Source organism: Asterias amurensis, chromosome 7 (assembly GCF_032118995.1).
Source record: "Asterias amurensis chromosome 7, ASM3211899v1".
Lineage (NCBI taxonomy): Eukaryota > Metazoa > Echinodermata > Asteroidea > Forcipulatida > Asteriidae > Asterias > Asterias amurensis.
In genome coordinates this window covers 11,659,577-11,677,830 of record NC_092654.1, presented here as the reverse complement: position 1 = coordinate 11,677,830, position 18,254 = coordinate 11,659,577, and the positions used below count along the sequence as shown (strand labels likewise).

Sequence of the window (18,254 nt, the reverse complement as noted above, 5' to 3'; positions counted from 1 at the left end):
ACATGTAGTTTCAGGTATCTAAACAAAATAGTAAACCATTGGGGAAAATCTTGACAGAAACTAACATGACAGTAGCTTGTTACATTGTGTTTTGAGGGAAAGTTCAGCACGCTGCACGCTTTTGTTAGTGGGAAAATCGGCAACAATGTAAGCTTTGTTCTGAGGCACACTGCTAAACAAATTTGTTCACGATGCAAACAATCGGTGTACACCATATTTTCTTGTTGTTTGAATGCAAGGAAGTTCACTTTCGCAGTTCATATGTGAAGTGTAAAGAGACAAGCATTTGCGTTTTTTTCTCAAGAATGATAAGCACATACTTCATAACAATTTTTCCCAGTTGTTGTTGCAACCTGTGTACTAAATTGCTCTTTATGAAGTGTTCGGTTCACTGACATTGATATGCAGGCACCTTGGAGAGCAAAATTGCAGTGGGTTTGAGCTTCCCGAGACCAAGAAAATAAATTGAATGGCAATACGAAGACAACAAATTCAGAAATGAGAGTGGGACAACTGGGGCCTATACAAATGAATAAATGCCTCATAAAATTACTGGGAAAGATGGAGTTTGGTATATTGTGTTTATTGTTATTACAGTATTAATGTCAGATATTGGTGATCTCTGAATACATCAAAAGCACAAAAGCAGAAGAACTTGGGGTCGTTTTGAGAAGCAAATTGTCCTACAAACGAAAAGACTTTGCATGAAAAAATAGCGACAGTTATTTGCTTAAAAAGGCAAATAGTGTCATAGGTGTACAATACATCATACATGACTAAACTTTTCCTCCAACTTTTCTTACATATCTATTTTCTTGGAATATTAAATTGGTCTTCCATGTTGCTGCTCTATATTTAGACACTTGTGAGTATACACGCACTACTGTTTCGTGTGTGGATTTCTGCATTCATTCAGTTTACATGCAAAGCTGTTGTTCAAATTGCCATGTTTTTAATTGATGCATGAAGAACACATGTTACATTATTATTGAAGCTTACACTGCAGATGAAAGATGTGCATTTTACATGTTGGTCTAGTCATGCAATGGTTCATGTACATTTGATTTAAAAATGCTTCCATAGATTGCTTCATATATTGTCGTATTGGCATCAAAGATTAAGAATTATTGTTTTTACCCGAACACGGAGTTGTGTACAGCACTTAATATTCAGTACTTTGGCAAGTCCTATAAAAAAAAGATCTCAGGAATAAATGTTACTTGGGTGGGATTTGAACCCAGGACTTTTGCCATGCTAGAACTCGCTGCTATTTTTATGGGATTCCAACTGCCTCTGGCTACCGGGCAGTCTCGGTTGTCTAGTTGTACATGTAAGACATCTGCTCCAAAAGGACAAAGGTCACAGGTTCAAATCCCAAAATAAGCCTTGTGGGATTTTTCCACCGATCTCGGAGAAAGTGCTGTACAACCTTTAAGACATTGACTTATTTTAACTCAGATAAAAATAAAAAAACAATTTTGCAGGTTTCTTAAGTTACAATTATCATATTTTGAAAATTATTGAAATTTATTAGGCAATATTTACTGCTTAAGTAGCTCTGTGAACTCGGCCCATTTATAATGCACTTCAAATCTGTGTCATGCATTTGTCAAAAGACCAATTGGTTGGTGAAACCAGTGTGGGCGACAATGCCATTGTCATTGAAAAGAATTAATTAACGTGCATTGCATGGATTGAAAAATACCATTGTCTGAAATATTTAACCTTGAAAGATGGGTTTGTACCATGAGGAGAATGCATTGTTATCTGGGGGGAAGCCATGATGGATTACGTCTAGATATGTTGCAGCCATCAGTTTTGCCATGGCTCTACCAAGCAGCAATGTACAAGTAGAGCTCAATGAAAGGGAACGTACAAATACCAATGGTTTTTAAAATCGTTCAAGTATTATTATCGTATAAAAAATGAAGACGTTTTCAGGAAAAACTAACCTGTGAAAATTTCATTTCAAAAGGGGGTAGTGGTTTTAGTCCATGAAGGAAGAATAATTCGTAACTGGAATACGCAATCTAAGAAATTTTTCTGACAGTACAATTTCCTCAGTTTAATTTTAATTTTTTTTTTTTTTGGGGGGGAGGGGACATACAAACAAACAAACTGATATCAGTTACCATAACCACATTACTTCGAAAAGAATGATTCACAACGTGCTTAATAGGAGCAGTAACCAAATGTAAACCTTCCATTTAAAGACAGTGGACACTATTGGTAATTGTCTAAGACAAGTCTTTTCACTTTGTGTATCTCAACATATGCATACAATAACAAACCTGTGAAAATTTGAGCTCAATTGGTCGTCAGAGTTGGGAGAAAATGATGAAAGAAAAGACACCCTTGTTGGACGAATTTGTGTGCTTTCAGATAGCAATAAAATACATCTAGCTAGAAGCCTTTTATTATTTTAGTGAGAAATTACCTCCGTTTCAAAATCTATGCTACTTCAGAGGGAGCCGTTTCTCCCAATGTTTTATACTATCAACAGCTCTCCAATGCTCATTACCAAATCAGTTTTTAAGTTAATATTTGTTTTGAGTAATCACCAAACGTGTACCTTCCCTTTTATACCATTCTAACAAAATGAATTAGGAGCGGTTACCAATTGTATAACTTCCCTTTAATCACATATATTATGCAAACATAGCAGATGATTCCACAGCTATTGATTTCATGCAAACAACATATATATTTTTTAATGACTAGCATCAATAGATTGAGCTAGACCATGTCATGCGCTTGTAATACATGTTTATGATAAATTTACATGCCTATAATTGCTAGCTTTGCTTTTGCTGGCTTACAAGTATGCTGTTTAGAGTATACATGTTGTTCCATATAATACTGACAATTGCGAGTTTTGACCCTTTTTCACATGGCATCCATCTTGGTTATTTCTGCAATCCACAAAGAGGCTTTGTAAGAAATAGTACTGCAAACCTAGATTACCTATTTGTGTCTTCATTAACTATTCTTGCAAAAGTAGGTGTAAAAGACTGTAAAACTTCCGCAATTGTTAAGCAAATTTCATACACGCCTAAAATATTTTCAAATGCTTAGTTTTTCATGTTGTCTGCTGGTGCTGTGTTGCATCTCAAAAGTACTGCACTACTTTAGCGTCACAATCAGCGCTGTCACTGGACAAAACTCTTATACTTATACAAAGCCTCTGCTGTGGAACCCCCCCCCCCCCCTTTGCGGTCACAAACTAACTTATTTGTTATTTTAGATTGTGACCATTCCAAGATGGCTGCCATGTGTCCATTCATAAACTTTCCCCTGTTATTGACATTTTTGTTTGATTTAACTTCTTTCCTGTTGTTGCTTATTTTTATAGTAGATTTTGCATGCTTGCCTGACTGAACTTTTCTTCCCAATCTGTTCATGTTTCTCATTTTCTCATTCTACTGCATATATACGCTTGCTGTGCCTCTAAAAACCTGGGTCTATCCTTGCTATCCATCTATAATTGCTTTGAAATTTGCTATGTCAATTCATCGCATGTTGCCACGGTGTTCTTCATCAGATTGAGGAGGATGTAAGTATGAGACAGAATTTTCGGACAATATCAAAGTCTTAACTCTCGGCAAACCACTAAGATCTGATGCTCAAGGTGCCTTGATTGGGCTAACTCTAAAACTACTAGATGTGCTGCAGCTTTATGGGGGATGCTGCAGCTGCACTGTAGCTTTGTGGGTTGTACACGCACTACCAGTTTTGTGGGTTATACTGCAGCTTTATGGGTTGTGTTGCAGCTTATTGGGTTGTGTTGCAGCTTATTGGGTTGCACTGCAGCTTTTTGGGTTGGAGACACAAACAAGAGGAAACAAAAATATGTCTGAGTGAGTGTATAATACAGCTGCACTGCAGTTTTGTGGGTTGCACTGCAGCTTTGTGGGTTACGCTGCAGCTTTGTGGGTTACGCTGCAGCTTTATGGGTTATGCTGCAGCTTTATGCAGGCATGCAACTCTTTCGCGTTTCTACGGAATTCAGCGTTTTGTTTTTTTTAACGTTTTTTTTCCCTGAGTTATTTTTTTTTTAGCCTAATGTATGCCTGGCATTAACAGTGTACAACTACAATCATGTAAAATAAGCCAAGTACATGTACATGCTAAAAATGCACCTACATGTAAGAGCATAATAAACCTCAACATTTTCTAGGGTACAATGTGGGTATCATGTCCTGTGGCAGTTCGGCTGCCTCGCTCCGCGCTTGCGATGAGCCTTTTTCTCTTTTTTTTTCATTGGGCAGTTGCATGCCTGTTTATGGGATGTACTGAAGCTTTGAGGGATGTACTGAAGCTTTATGGGGTGTACTGCAGCCACCCCTTGCAAAATCTGTACTGTAAATTTGGTTTACAGTAATTGCAGTTGTCTGGGGTGTACTGCTGCCGTGCTGTTTCTGCTCGCTACTACATGTAGATCAAAGTGCTACCCACTGAGTTTTATATTCCTACTCGGTACATTTGCAACTCAATCACTCAATGTCAAAGGTGGGCACTTTAACTTGTTGAATTCTGCATGTGGGAAAGTATCAGGTTTCAGTAGTTTGCATGAGTTTAGAGTTTGTTGTTGCTGTTTGTATTTGTTTGTTTGTTTTTCTGTTATGTGTTTCCTTCAACCATGACATTCTGAACTCACTGTGTGTTGCATAGTCATCTCAACTTCATTGGCAACATTCTAATTCTTAGTACTTAAACAGCACTTAAACTTGCAATTTTAAACTCGCTGTTTGTTTATCTTTTTTCCTGAAAACTTTTCTTGTTAAGTTAAGGAACACAATTGTAGTGTAGCCTTTTCTATAGACAATGCATGAAAGTGTAATGATTCTTTTCTAACATGAAACGATATACAGAATTATTATTATTATGAATTAATTTTGAGTTGAATGTTAGCTTTTTGCTTGTAGCTTAAACTGAGTTTTACGTTCAGAGTTAACCACCAGGAATTTGTTTGTTCTTGAAAATGCAGTCAGTATAAAAACACGAGTATTAATATTGTAAATGTCAAAAGTCGCAATGTGACTCATTTTTTCTTTGTTTGGAAACGCACCAATGTTTACTCTCGTTGGCGATAAATCAATATGGGCGTTTTATCCATCACTCCCTGGTGTAAAAAAAGTGCAACTGATGCTATCAAGTTGTTTCAAGTATCATGAAGCCAAAAGCTGCTGCTTTATCAAGCTTAACAAAAACATTATTTAATGTATGTACGTACATGTATGTACAGGACTGCATGACAGAAAGAAACCAACATATTTGTCAAAACAAAATACCAAACGCCCACTCATGAAAACTAGTATTTGTATGGTCCTGTGCCAAGCCCAGTGAAATAGCACTATCGGGGTGCAACAGACGCTCAACTTTGAACCCATTTATTGTGGGTGTTGCATACTTTGACTCATTTACTGATTCAGTGCATGACCTTGGCCTGCAAGGCTCGGTTCTGTCAAACTTCAGGAAAAATCGTTGGGTCACCTGTCTGTGGTAAACCCTGCCTTTCCTGTCCACTGGACACAGGGCGTGAGGCTTTGACAGTTCCTACTGTTAGCGAACAGAAACTGGGTGTAGAACCATTCCACTCACAGTGTTTGGCCCTATCTCACTAAATTACGCTGTTAGTTTGGGTGTGTCAGTCATTTGCAGTAATTATATTTTCAACCTGGATAGGGCATGCACTTTCAATTCCAGATCCATTCATAGGTCTGAGGTGATTTTATCACACAGACTCATTCCACACTGCGCAAATTTGCGATTTCTTTTACTAGACCTTAGCGATTTGGTTGCAAACGACCATATATTAGAAAGCTGGTATGAAACAATATTTGAAACTTAAAAGTTTCAAATATTGTTTGAATCATTAGAAAAAAACAAACAAAAACCTCCTTGCATTGTAACTTCTACTTTTCCTTTTTGTATAAAATGCTTTGGGTACACAATACTCAGTTGAATTGGTAGTCTGTTTGTGTAAACAGGTTGTTTTGTTAAAGCTCTATTAAACAGTCCATATTTTGTTTACTTGTATTTGTACTTTGCTTTTCCACTACATGCTATAGATCACGGCAGAGTGAGTTATTAATTTCCTGTCTGTGTAAACGTGCTATACAATGTAAAATGTAGGTCACTGGTTCAATGTCGTACACTCAGCTCATGCAGTAAATTCAGTAAATTTTGTATACTGTTTTGCAGGGAATTGAGTACAATTTCAGGTTACAAGTGCTATTTTACTGATTTGTTTCTAACCCTTGATTGATACCAACAGTTTTTTTGTTGGAGAAATAGAACATTTTCAATCCCAGTTTTCATGTTCATGTGTAATTATACAGCCATGGTTTATTACTTATTAGTTCACTTTATTTTAATTTTGAAGCATTAGAACATTTTCTCTTCATTTTTCATGTACCATTATGAAGCTAAATGTCCATAAGTTCACATTTGTTTTCAAGCAATAGAACATTTTACTCTCAAATGTGTCATGTTCAATTATAACTATGCAGTCATGGTTCATTACCAACAGTTTTGTTTTTTTAAGCAATAGAACATTTTCTATCCCAATTTTCATGTTCACATGTAATTATGCAGTCATGGTTCATTAGTTCACACTTTTTTTTTAAGCAATAGAACATTTTCTCTTCATTTTTCATGTACAATTATGAAGCTAAATGTCCATAAGTTCACATTTGTTTTCAAGCAATAGAACATTTTACTCTCAAATGTGTCATGTTCAATTATAATTATGCAGTCATGGTTCATTACCAACAGTTTTGTTTTTTTAAGCAATAGAACATTTTCTATCCCAATTTTCATGTTCATATGTAATTATGCAGTCATGGTTCATTAGTTCACACTTTTTTTTTAAGCAATAGAACATTTTCTCTTCATTTTTCATGTACAATTATGAAGCTAAATGTCCATAAGTTCACATTTGTTTTCAAGCAATAGAACATTTTACTCTCAAATGTGTCATGTTCAATTATAATTATGCAGTCATGGTTCATTACCAACAGTTTTGTTTTTTTAAGCAATAGAACATTTTCTATCCCAATTTTCATGTTCATATGTAATTATGCAGTCATGGTTATTAATTCACACATTTTTTTTTTCAAGCAATAGAAAATTTTCTCTCCATTCATGTACAATTTATGCAGCTAGATGTCCTCAGTTCACACTTTTTTTAAGCAATAGAACATTTTCTCTCCAATGTTTCATGTTCAATTGTAATTATACAGTCATGGATCATTACCAACAGTTTTGTTTTTTAAGCAATAAAACATCTTTCTCCGTTCATGTACAATTATGCTGCTAGATGTCCATTAGTTCACTTTTTTTCAAGCAATAGAACATTTTACTCTCCAATGTTTCATGTTCAATTATAATTATGCAGTCATGGTTCATTACCAACAGTTTTTTTTTAAGCAATAAAACATTTTTCTCCGTTCATGTACAATTATGCGACTAGATGTCCATTAGTTCACGTTTTTTTTAAGTAACAGAACATTTTCTCTTTAATGTTTCATAGTCATTTCTTATTAAGCATTCATGGTTTATTATCAGCAGTCAATGTATGCAGTAACTTAAATAGATGACGTCGCTTGAATTGTTAAATAGGAGTAGAGTTTCATATCAAATTATTACATGCATTATTTATCCCATTACCAGTGCCACTCATTTCAAATGCAATTGAGATCACAATACTGGCTGGCTTTTAGTGTACTATCCATGCATCTATTTTATGATGCTTCATATATATAGACCAAAGCAATAAGAACTTACTCCACTTTAATTATGAGTCCATTTAAGGGTGATCAACTGATCATGTCCATAACATTTAGTTTTCAGAAATTTGCATTTTCAATTTTTTTTTCAATCGTTAGACCAAAATAAGGATGTGCTCCACTTCAAATTTATGATATAATTTTGAAAGCAAAGTCCACTCGAATGTCGTTCAATTTCAGAAATTTGCATTTTCATTTTAATTAAAATGTTAATGCACTGTAACTTTTTTATTAATAGCGTGGTATGGACTAATTAAAAGTTGTTGCCAAGTGTTTGGTTCATGGGCCCAAGATATCATTCTAAATTCATGAAAATAATTTTTTAAAGAAGTTGGATACTTAAAAAAAAAAGTATCACAAACATTCGCTTCCCCCAGTGTATTCTTATTATTATTTTGGATTAATATCGATACTCTTTTTCTTAGTCATCTGGCGATGGCAAGACGGTCTTTGTCAAACTTCATGCAACATGGAATGTGCTCTCTCGCCAAGCTGAGACCCTGAAAGTGAAGATGCCTATTAAGGTAAGACAAGGGCGTGGCCAAGGCATTTTCCTTTATGAGGGGGAATGCAGGCCAATTTGTTGACTTGCATTGTTTTCCACTTTGGAGATTTTGTTGTGTTCATTCATCGCAGTTTAGCATCAACTGAGTTTATTATCAACTGAGAAAAATTGGAGAGTGTGAGAAAGAAAACCACTCCCCCAAAAGGATTTTTTTGATTTGTAAGAACAACACAAACAAAACGCTATAAAGAAAGAAAAAAAAAACCAAGAATAAAGGGAAACAAATAATTAAAAACTCATACAAGTAAATAACAACAACGTTTGTGTTCTGAACACAAGACAATAACTTGATTCTTCTGTTCGTTTACCCTGTAGCTCAACGACATGGAGGAACCCATGTCAGTTCTTAGCTGCCTCAAGAAGATTCCAACGCCCTTTGACCTCTCGGAAGAGTATGTCAAGCCAGAGCCCAATTATTTCACCGCTGCATTTATACGGGATCGCGAGGACGAGTGAGTAGACACAGTAGTACATGTACATCTGTACATTTTCATGAGTGGCATGTGGTGGTCAAGCGGTTGAGAGCACAGCCGTTGATTTCACAAAACTCTTCCTAACTTAAGACTAATCTTAGGACTTGGGACGAGTCCCAACCCTGCACTGTAGCATGCAGACCTTAAGATTAATCCTAAGTTAGGACGAGTTACTTGCCTTAACTCGAGATAAGACAAGTCCTAACTCTTTGTGAAATCGACAGCAGGACTCAAGCTCTGGGGTGTCTGAGCAGCAGGGTTAGGGTTTGAGTCCCAGTTATGACAACTGTGTCCATAAAGCAGGACACCTAACCTTTATGCTTCGTCCTTCGGATAATAATGAATAATATTTTAACAATAATGTATGTAATCATAGTCGCGAATGGGACGTGAAGCCGTTGGCCCTATGTGTTGTGCAACACATAATTATAGAAAACACAACAACAGTGCACTTGTCGAAAAGAGAAGGGGTGCGTCTCAAGTGTTCCTGGTTTGATTGGCAACATATTGGGTCACATACATGTAACCTTGTGGACCATTACATGGTGCTACATGTATGTAAACGGATTAGGTCTCATAATTAAAGACACTGGACACTATTGGTAATTGTCCAAGACTAGTCTCCACAGTTGGTGTATCTCAACAAAAGCATAAAATAACAAAGCTGTGAAAATTTGAGCTCAATTGGTCATCGAACTTGCGAGATAATAATGAAAGAAAAAAAAACCAACCTTGTCACAAAACGTTGTGTGGCTTGATTTCGAGACCTCAAGTTCTAAATCTGAGGTATCAAAATCGAATTTGTGGAAAATTACGTTTTTCTCTAAAACTATGGCACTTCAGAGGGAGCCGTTTCTAACAATGTTTTACACCATCAACCTCTCCCCATTACTCGCCAAGTAAGGTTTTATGCCAATAATTGTTTTGAGTAACTACCAATAGTGTCCACTGCCATTGAAACATAGTCTCACATAAACTTTGCAGGAAAATACTGAATGTTGAAGCGAAATAACTTCAGCAAAAACTAGTTTAAAAAGTACTGAAAAATTATATGCAAGAAACATCGAGACAAACGAATGGGTTGGGCTAAAAATCCTTCCCGTTACTCTTCAGGACTAAAAAGGGACAGAAAACGGAGAGGAGAAAAAAAGTTGTTGTATCATACTTTGATATTAAAAAAGTTGTATCATACTTGGATATTAAAAAAGTTGTCAATGGTTTGTTATCTGGAAGCAAATTTATTTTTTGTAGTAACGCTGTAGGTGTTTTGTGTATGAACAACTCTTTAAAGGCACTGGATACTATTGGTAATTACTCAAAATAATTATACTCGGCATAAAAACTTACTTGGTAACAAGCAGTGGAGAGCTGTTGATAGTAAAACAAATTGTGAGAACCAACTCCCTCTGAAGTAACATAGTGTCTGAAAAAGAGTTAATTCCAAATGCATATGTTGGGATACACCAAGTGGTAATGCTGGTCTTCGATAGTTACCAAACGTGTCAAGTACCTTTAAAAGGATAAGGGGAAGTTCCAAAACAGCAATTTTTTTTAGAGATTTGAATGCAACGACTCCATTAAAGCCTAGTTTTGAAACGCATACATGTTACAAGTTAAAAACAAGATGATCACTTTAACTCTACAACTTTCTCACTATTTCTCTTGTTAAGGTTTGTGATGGAGGACAGAAGTACATTCTTCAGTATGTCTCAAAGAAACAGAATGGTAATTCTATTTTGTTATATCTGTATGCATCCTATACTGAATAAAACTCTCCTGTATTCAGGAGAAAAATGTTGCTCAGCAAAAACAGGTTACCAGTTGAATTACCATGTATGTTTATATTGTTTGTGACTGGTTCCCTGCTAATTTTGCTTAGTGGACAAAATGTCCTATAAATAGATTCCCTGATAGCAGCAGAGGAAGATTCTAACAAATCATTGGTCCACTGAAACTTTTGAAAGCCATGTTTGCTCAGGGAACATATTCTAGTGAGTGATGTCAAATGTGGACCAAAGAAATTGTAAAGGAGTGTAATACATGTATGGCAGTAACTTTGAAAGACATACAGTATTAAGTTCAAGCATTTATAACAAAAAGAGCAAGTTTACAAAAGCCAAAAAAGCATGGAGTCTAGCGCTTTACAGAGTGCCTTAATCGCATTATTTTGCAGTAAGCCATGAACTTGGGCCCACCTCTAGAACGAGTATCCCATCCGAGTGGCAATGACAGGACTCAAAAAGCAATGTAGTATAAAGTGTTTATCACATTCATTGTGTTAAAGGGTTAAATAAATACTTAAATTTTCATCCGCAAATTAACACAGTTTTTGGTTTCTTGCATTTGGATAGGTTCATGAAATTCTGGAAAAATGCCGATATGATCCAGGCAACAAGACCAAGTTTGGTGAGTTGAACATTTCTTTTCAATCTCGTCATTCAATTTGATTTTTTAAACTAAATTATTTTATCAAAATCACTCGTTCAAACATTTATCAGTCAAAGAAATGTGTACAAACCTCTGTTGAGTAAACAGTACTAAGAAGATACATGGTTTCTGATCAGCAGAGTGTGGGTTGGAGTCCTGTTCTTGACACTCATGTCCTTAAGGAAGACACTTAACCCTTTTTGCTTTGTCCTTCAGATGGGACGTAAATCCTAAGCATCATGAGTGTTGTACAATGCACGTAAAAGAACCCCTATTCACTTAATTGCATCTCACCTCAAGATAAATCCGAGTGTTTTGTGAAATCAAACTTGGACGTTGTCTGTGACATTTTGAAATGTGGTTGTTATTTTTTTTCGAAAACAGGCATTGATCACATGATCAATAATGGATCGTATGTAGCAGCATACCCACTACATGAAGGAGAATACAAAAGCAAGCATTCCATGCTGACCCACGGACCTCTGAATGACCGTCACGTAAGTTTAGCCCCTTAAAGACACCGGACACTATTGGTAATTGTCAAAGACCAGTCTTCTCACTGGGTGTATCTCAACATATGCACAAAATAACAAACCTGTAAAAATTTGAGCTCAATTGGTCGTTGAAATAAAGAAAAAACACCCTTGTCGCGCAAAGTTGTGTGCTTTCAGATGCTTGATTTCGAGACCTCAAATTCCAAATCTGAGGTCTCCAAATCAAAATCAGGAAAAAATACTTCTTTCTCGAAAACTACTTCACTTTAGAGGGAGCCGTTTCTCACAATGTTTTATACTATCAACCTCTCCCCATTACTCTTTACCAAGTAAGGTTTAATGCTAATAGTTATTTTGAGTAATTACCAATAGTGTCTACTGCCGCTGTCAGCATGTTAACCTGGAGTTTGAAGATTCAAGCTTTTGTAATTTTTTTTTTAATCAATCCAATGGTTCATGATTTTTCCCCTTTTTGGCCTTCAAACTTTTGTTAGAAGTTTAAAAAAAAACACCTTCTAAAACCTTCTTTTTTATTTCTGTCTAGCTTCTGTGTAGGTTCTAGGTTTCTGTGAAATGCTTTGATCTTGTTAAAGGTGCTATATAAATGCTCATTGTTATGTTATTAGAAGTATTTTTTTATTTTTTTATTTGTACCCGTTTTATTTCTGGTTGTTACAATAGCTGCTGTATGAAGAGTGGGCTCGGCCTGGTCGCTGGTACAAGAAACAACCTCTGAATCTCATCAGGTATATTTGTCTTTTGTAAAAATTGACTCTGTAAATAAATAAGAAATCCTTAAGATATTTAGTACTTACACGTAGTGTAATAAACAAAATTTGAATGGACATGAACACACAACTGTTTTATATGTATATACTCTGTGGACATTCTTGTGTTTGGCACACTTTTAGGCAGGCATGATATCCTTCCTACTTTAGTTTAATTTTCCAATTTTCTGCCCCCAGAGAAATAAGGGGAATTGTTCTTAAATAGCTTGAAAAACCTCTCCAAACCATAACCATGCGTACTTGTATAGGTCAGCAATTATTCTCACTAAAAAGTTTCCTTTATTTTCCCAAGGGCCAAATAACCTGCCTGCTTAAGATAAGACTTATTCTTCAACACCTAAAAAAACACTGTGTGGATGGGTGCAAGTCCACATAGTGTTTCAAGTCCCTTCATTGTGTGTTTGATCTCTGGTTCACACTTCCTAAGTATTGCTCAATCTAAAGAATTCACCAAGCTAGCAAAAGGTTATAGAAGAAACAGTATCGAAGAAATTGTTTTCGATTCTGAATGTTTTCTGGTCTTACTTTTAGTGACTACTTTGGTGAGAAGATCGGACTCTACTTTGCCTGGCTTGGCTTCTACACAGAGATGTTGACCTATTCAGCCATTGTTGGTCTCATTGTCTTCTTCTATGGATGTATCTCATTACCATTTGACGGTGTCACGTAAGTTTCAATCTCCTCTCCCCCCCCCCCCTCGACTCCAGAAGTCAAATCTTTCACTGGACCAGTGATTTCGTTGTCTGGCCAAGCAAACTCAAGACAGGACAAGTCGTGGTGCTCCTTTGGGGATTTTTTCATCACATTTGACTCAAAAGAATGATGTTAAGATGTTGAGTCTGAGTCTCACAAATATCTTTCAATCCTGCTGAGTATCTTAGTGTTTGTTCATTAGAAACAGTTCAGATGATTATTCTTTGTTTTCATTTTGATTCTGGTATTGTAAATAGAATCCTGGTCCAGTGAAGATTCTGAGCTACAAGTCCTGTGGTCTTGTGGATGTTCTCCCAAATTTCAAGCCCCGAACTCCCAATACATTTTTTAAAAATTTCTCATGAGAGATTACTGAAAGGCAGTGGACACTATTGGTAATTGTCAAAGACTAGCCTTCACAGTTGGTGTATCTCAACATATGCATAAAATAACAAACCTGTGAAAATTTGAGCTCAATCGGTCATCGAACTTGCGAGATAATAATGAAAGAAAATAACACCCTTGTCACACGAAGTTGTGTGCGTTTAGATGGTTGATTTCGAGACCTCAAGTTCTAACTCTGAGGTCTTGAAATCAAATTCGTGGAAAATTACTTCTTTCTCAAAAACTATGGCACTTCAGAGGGAGCCGTTTCTCACAATGTTTTATACCATCAACCTCTCCCCATTACCCATTACCAAGTAAGGTTTTGTGCTAATAGTTATTTTGAGTAATTACCAATTACGAGCCTGGCTGGTAGAGCAGAAAGCACTACCTTCCCAACTGTTTACGAAGCAAGTATGGTTTAGTGCCTTGTTGATTGAATGGCATAGGTGTAAACTAGTAAACCATTCCATGGTGCTAGATAAAGGAAAAGTTTCATACTTCAAGTAAATACTATAGCGCTTAAGAAAGTAGTGATAAAGGCAGTGGACACTATTGGTAATTACTCAAAATAATTTTTAGCATAAAAACTTTCTTGGTAATGAGTAATGGTGAGCTGTTGATAGTATAAAACATTGTGAGAAACAGTTCCCTCTTAAGTAATAGTTTTCCAGAAAGAAGTAATTTTCCCAAATTTGATTTTGAGACCTCAGATTTAGACTTTGAGGTCTCGAAGTACACAACTTCGTGTGACAAGGGTGTTTTGTTTATTTCATTCATATCTCGCAACTTCAACGACCAACTGAGCTCAAATTGTCACAAGTTTGTTATTTTGTGCATTTGTTGAGATACACCAAGTGGGAAGACTGGTCTTTGACAATTACCAATAGTGTGCAGTGTCTTTAAGCGCAGTATAAATGTAGAGTATTATTATTTATTTTAAATGCTGTGGTCGGTTCTGGGTTTGTTTGGCACCTTGTAAACTGTTACATTGTGGCATGGTGCTATGGTAAGGAATAGGTCTCATACTTGAACAACGTAGCTCTGATAAATACTAAAGTACTTAAAATTGTAGTATTAAACGTTGTATAAATGTAAAGTATTATCATCTATTATTATTTATTTATTTATTATTATTGAGAAAGACTCTGCTAGGGTCGAAACGTCAGGCCATTAACAATTTTTTGTATTTACACCGTGGGTCCTTTTGGTTTGTAAGCAGTTTGCCACTATTTTCATATTATCATTCATTATTATTATGACAGTGAGCAGATCTGTAATGCCACAGACTGGAACACATTTACTATGTGTCCACAATGTGACGAGAGATGTAGCTACTGGCTCCTTGAGACGAGCTGCTTCTACTCCCAGCTAACCTACCTCTTTGATAACGGGGCAACTGTATTCTTCGCTGCGTTCATGTCCCTATGGGGTAAGCATTAACACAATATAGAAAGGATTGTGGTAACACCATGTAATGATAATCTCTAAATGAGTTGAGGTGGTTCTGAAAAGAAATGTTGGTTTCAACTCGACGTTTCGATCAGTATGCTCTGATCGTTTTCTGGAGAGAGAAAAAAATAAAATAAATAAATAAAATATACCTTGAAAATATTTCCCATTGCTTGAACCATGCATTGTTAACTTTGATTTTGCTTGATTGTTTGCCTGACAGCCACCATGTTCTTGTAGTTCTATACCTTGGAAATATTTACGCCCAAAGTTTTTGCACCCAAAATAGACAATTTTCTCAATTCTTGTGTACTGTTGCACCTTTTTTTATGGTTCCAAATTCAGTTTTCGCATTTCACTTGCAACATAAACTTCTCTCCAAACAAATTTTCATTTCATGAAACAATTTTGCTTGCTTGTTTGCCTAACAGCCACCATGTTCCGGGGGGTGCTATACATGTACCTTGGAAATATTTACACTCTAATTTCCTTAATTCTTGTGCACTATTGCAACTTTTTGTTGATGATTCCAAATGTAGTTTTCTCATTTCACTTGCAATATAAACTTCTCGCCATCAATTGTCCATTTCATCCAATCATTTTGCTTGTTTGTTTGTCTGACAGCCACCATGTTCTGTGAGTTCTGGAAACGTCGCCAGAATGAGCTGGATTATGACTGGGATCTCTTCGGATTTGAAGACCAGGAGGTAAAGATCATTTGTAATACTTGTTTTTGTCTTATTTTTACCGTTCTTTTCTGTTAAAAAAAGAAGAACCCCAATCGATAATCTTTGGGGAAACTGACTGGGTAAAATTTACACAGTCTGACAGTAGGTTTCCCTTGTGGCTTATAAGGTTTATTGCGAATAGCAAAATATGAAGAGAGGGCGCTGTTGAATCCACACAAAGATATAGGCCATGCAAGTGCAAGTTGTGCATGACAACATATACCGCGGTAGCAAATGCCCCATCTGCCTACCCATAACGCATTGCAGTTTTGAATCGCAATAAACTTTTAAGTTTGATATCTGAAACAAAAAGTGGCATCCCCTTAAGGCTATCCCCTTGTTGCCGCTTTCCAGGTTGTACCATAAACATTGGTGTGATCCCAGGCTACATGGTAGTTAACGATAGTATTGTTTCTGACTGGCACCCTAAACAAAGATATTGACAAGTCGGGAGACCGCTAACAAAGGACTAGATAGCTCAGTTGGTAGAACGCCGGCACCTTAATCCAGATGTCTTTGGTTCAAATCCCACTCTAGTAAATTTGTCCTTGTTCAACCCAAAAGCAAACAAAATAAAATTGTCATCAAGAGCCTGAGACGAGGCTTCGTGTTGGAAAACCCAGAAGGAAAAGCCATTGGACCCTTTCGGTACAGAAAAAAAAAAAAAAATTCACAGATTTACAAATAACTTACAGGGTTTACAGAAGGTAGTGGTGAAAGACTTCTCTTGAAATATTATTCCATGAAACGCTTTACTTTTTGAGAAAACAAAAAAAACAATATAAATTCTCGCCGCTGAGAATTACGGATTTATTTTAAACACATGTCATGACACAGCGAAACGCGCGGAAACAAGAGTGGGTTTTCCCATTATTTTCTCCCGACTCCGATGACCGATTGAGCCTAAATTTTCACAGGTTTGTTATTTTATATATAAGTTGTGATACACGAAGTGTGGGACTTGGACAATACTGTTACCGAAAGTGTCCAATGGCTTTAATAGAAAAATCAAATTTGAGTTCTCCTTTTCATGTGAGTCCGATCTGTTTCAGTTTGTATATTACATAAACCGTTGCGGGACCCGCTGGTAAAACTTCACGTTCGAACCACCACTAGCCACCGGGTTAGCTCGGTGGTCCAGTGGTAAGACATTTGCTCTAACAATGCAAAGGAAAGGGGTTCGAATCCCATCCGAGTGATTTGCCTGTGGAATTTTTCCACAGAACCCAGGAAAGTACTGCGTATGCAGTGCTTGATATATAGATTGGTGAAACGGTAAAAACAAATTATATTCTTTATCCCAGATGCCAAGTTATCTATTACGCTTGACCATTCGCAACTTGTTTTTCAGGAGAACTGTCGACCTCAGTTTGAAGCTCTTGCTCCGGATAAGAGAGTCAACCCAATTACCAAGGTAAGATAACGACATACCAAGAAATGTACAGTGACAATACTTATTGTAGTCTTAGCTGCATCCATACTTAAAGGCACGGGACACTATTGGTAATTACTCAAAATAATTGTTAGCATAAAAACTTACTTGGTAACAAGCAACAGAGAGCTGTTGATAGTATAAAACATTGTGTTTTTTCTTTCATAGTTATCTGGTAACTTCAACGACCAACTGAGCTAAAATTTTCACAGGTTTGTTATTTTATGCAAATGTTGAGATACACCAAGTGGAAAGAATGGTCTTTGACAATTACCAAAAGTGTCCAGTGCCTTTAATGTAAATTAATATGGACTAGTGAAAAAGCTGACAGAAAAATGAAATTATAAAATACCTGACAAGTCAATGAGAAAGTTGAGTACACACCTTGAAAGCATCTCAAGAAATGGCTTGAAAGTTAATATGTTTTCATCGAACGAAATTTCTTGCAATTAAATGTAAGCTCTTTTGATGAGATTTTTTAGTTGGCCTTCCCTGGAGCCAAGTTCACATGAGTTACGTGTATCAATGATGAAGGAACTTGTTTCAGCAAACAACATTTCCGTTATTCTTTTAATATAGTCAAATTTCTCAAACATTTTCAGATACTATAGAGAAATGCATAGTTTCAGTTTAAGCTTGTGTTGAAAACATTTCTAAATAATGCTACGAAGATGATAAATTTAATCTTCCCAAAATAGGAATAGGAATTTTGCCTATGTATTTTAAAAATGTTATGCAGAATTTGTCCATGTTGTATTTTATGTCATTTCTTGCATTGATATTAAAGGGAAGGTATACGTTTGGTAATTACTCTTATTGCCAATAAAAACTTACTCGGGTAGAAATACAACAGCTTCTGTAAAACAAAGCATTTTATGAATCAATCCAGTTATGTAGTTATGGAAACAAGTTTTTATCAAACACATATTGAATCTGAGAAGCGTTTTTGTTTTTCTCGAAAAGATTATCGGATTGTGCATTTTATACGTGCGTATTTTTTATTCTGCTTGGACAAAACCACTTGGGAT

General features: G+C 36.1%; 1 protein-coding gene across 11 annotated transcripts in view; it reads left to right on the top strand.

The window, feature by feature from the left end:
* Positions 1 to 18,254, top strand: part of LOC139940049 (anoctamin-4-like) — a 73,876-nt gene that overhangs the window by 38,541 nt on the left and 17,081 nt on the right. For 9 of the 11 annotated variants that reach the window (XM_071936256.1, XM_071936253.1, XM_071936252.1 and 6 more), the window contains 11 exons: positions 3,542 to 3,553; positions 8,216 to 8,314; positions 8,671 to 8,807; positions 10,499 to 10,553; positions 11,180 to 11,234; positions 11,640 to 11,752; positions 12,431 to 12,495; positions 13,069 to 13,203; positions 14,880 to 15,046; positions 15,691 to 15,773; positions 17,146 to 17,208. In XM_071936256.1, coding sequence (XP_071792357.1) covers positions 3,542 to 3,553; positions 8,216 to 8,314; positions 8,671 to 8,807; positions 10,499 to 10,553; positions 11,180 to 11,234; positions 11,640 to 11,752; positions 12,431 to 12,495; positions 13,069 to 13,203; positions 14,880 to 15,046; positions 15,691 to 15,773; positions 17,146 to 17,208 — 984 coding nt within the window. The remainder of the gene's footprint in view (positions 1 to 3,541; positions 3,554 to 8,215; positions 8,315 to 8,670; positions 8,808 to 10,498; positions 10,554 to 11,179; positions 11,235 to 11,639; positions 11,753 to 12,430; positions 12,496 to 13,068; positions 13,204 to 14,879; positions 15,047 to 15,690; positions 15,774 to 17,145; positions 17,209 to 18,254) is intronic. The other 2 variants (XM_071936261.1, XM_071936254.1) reach the window with 1 other exon arrangement.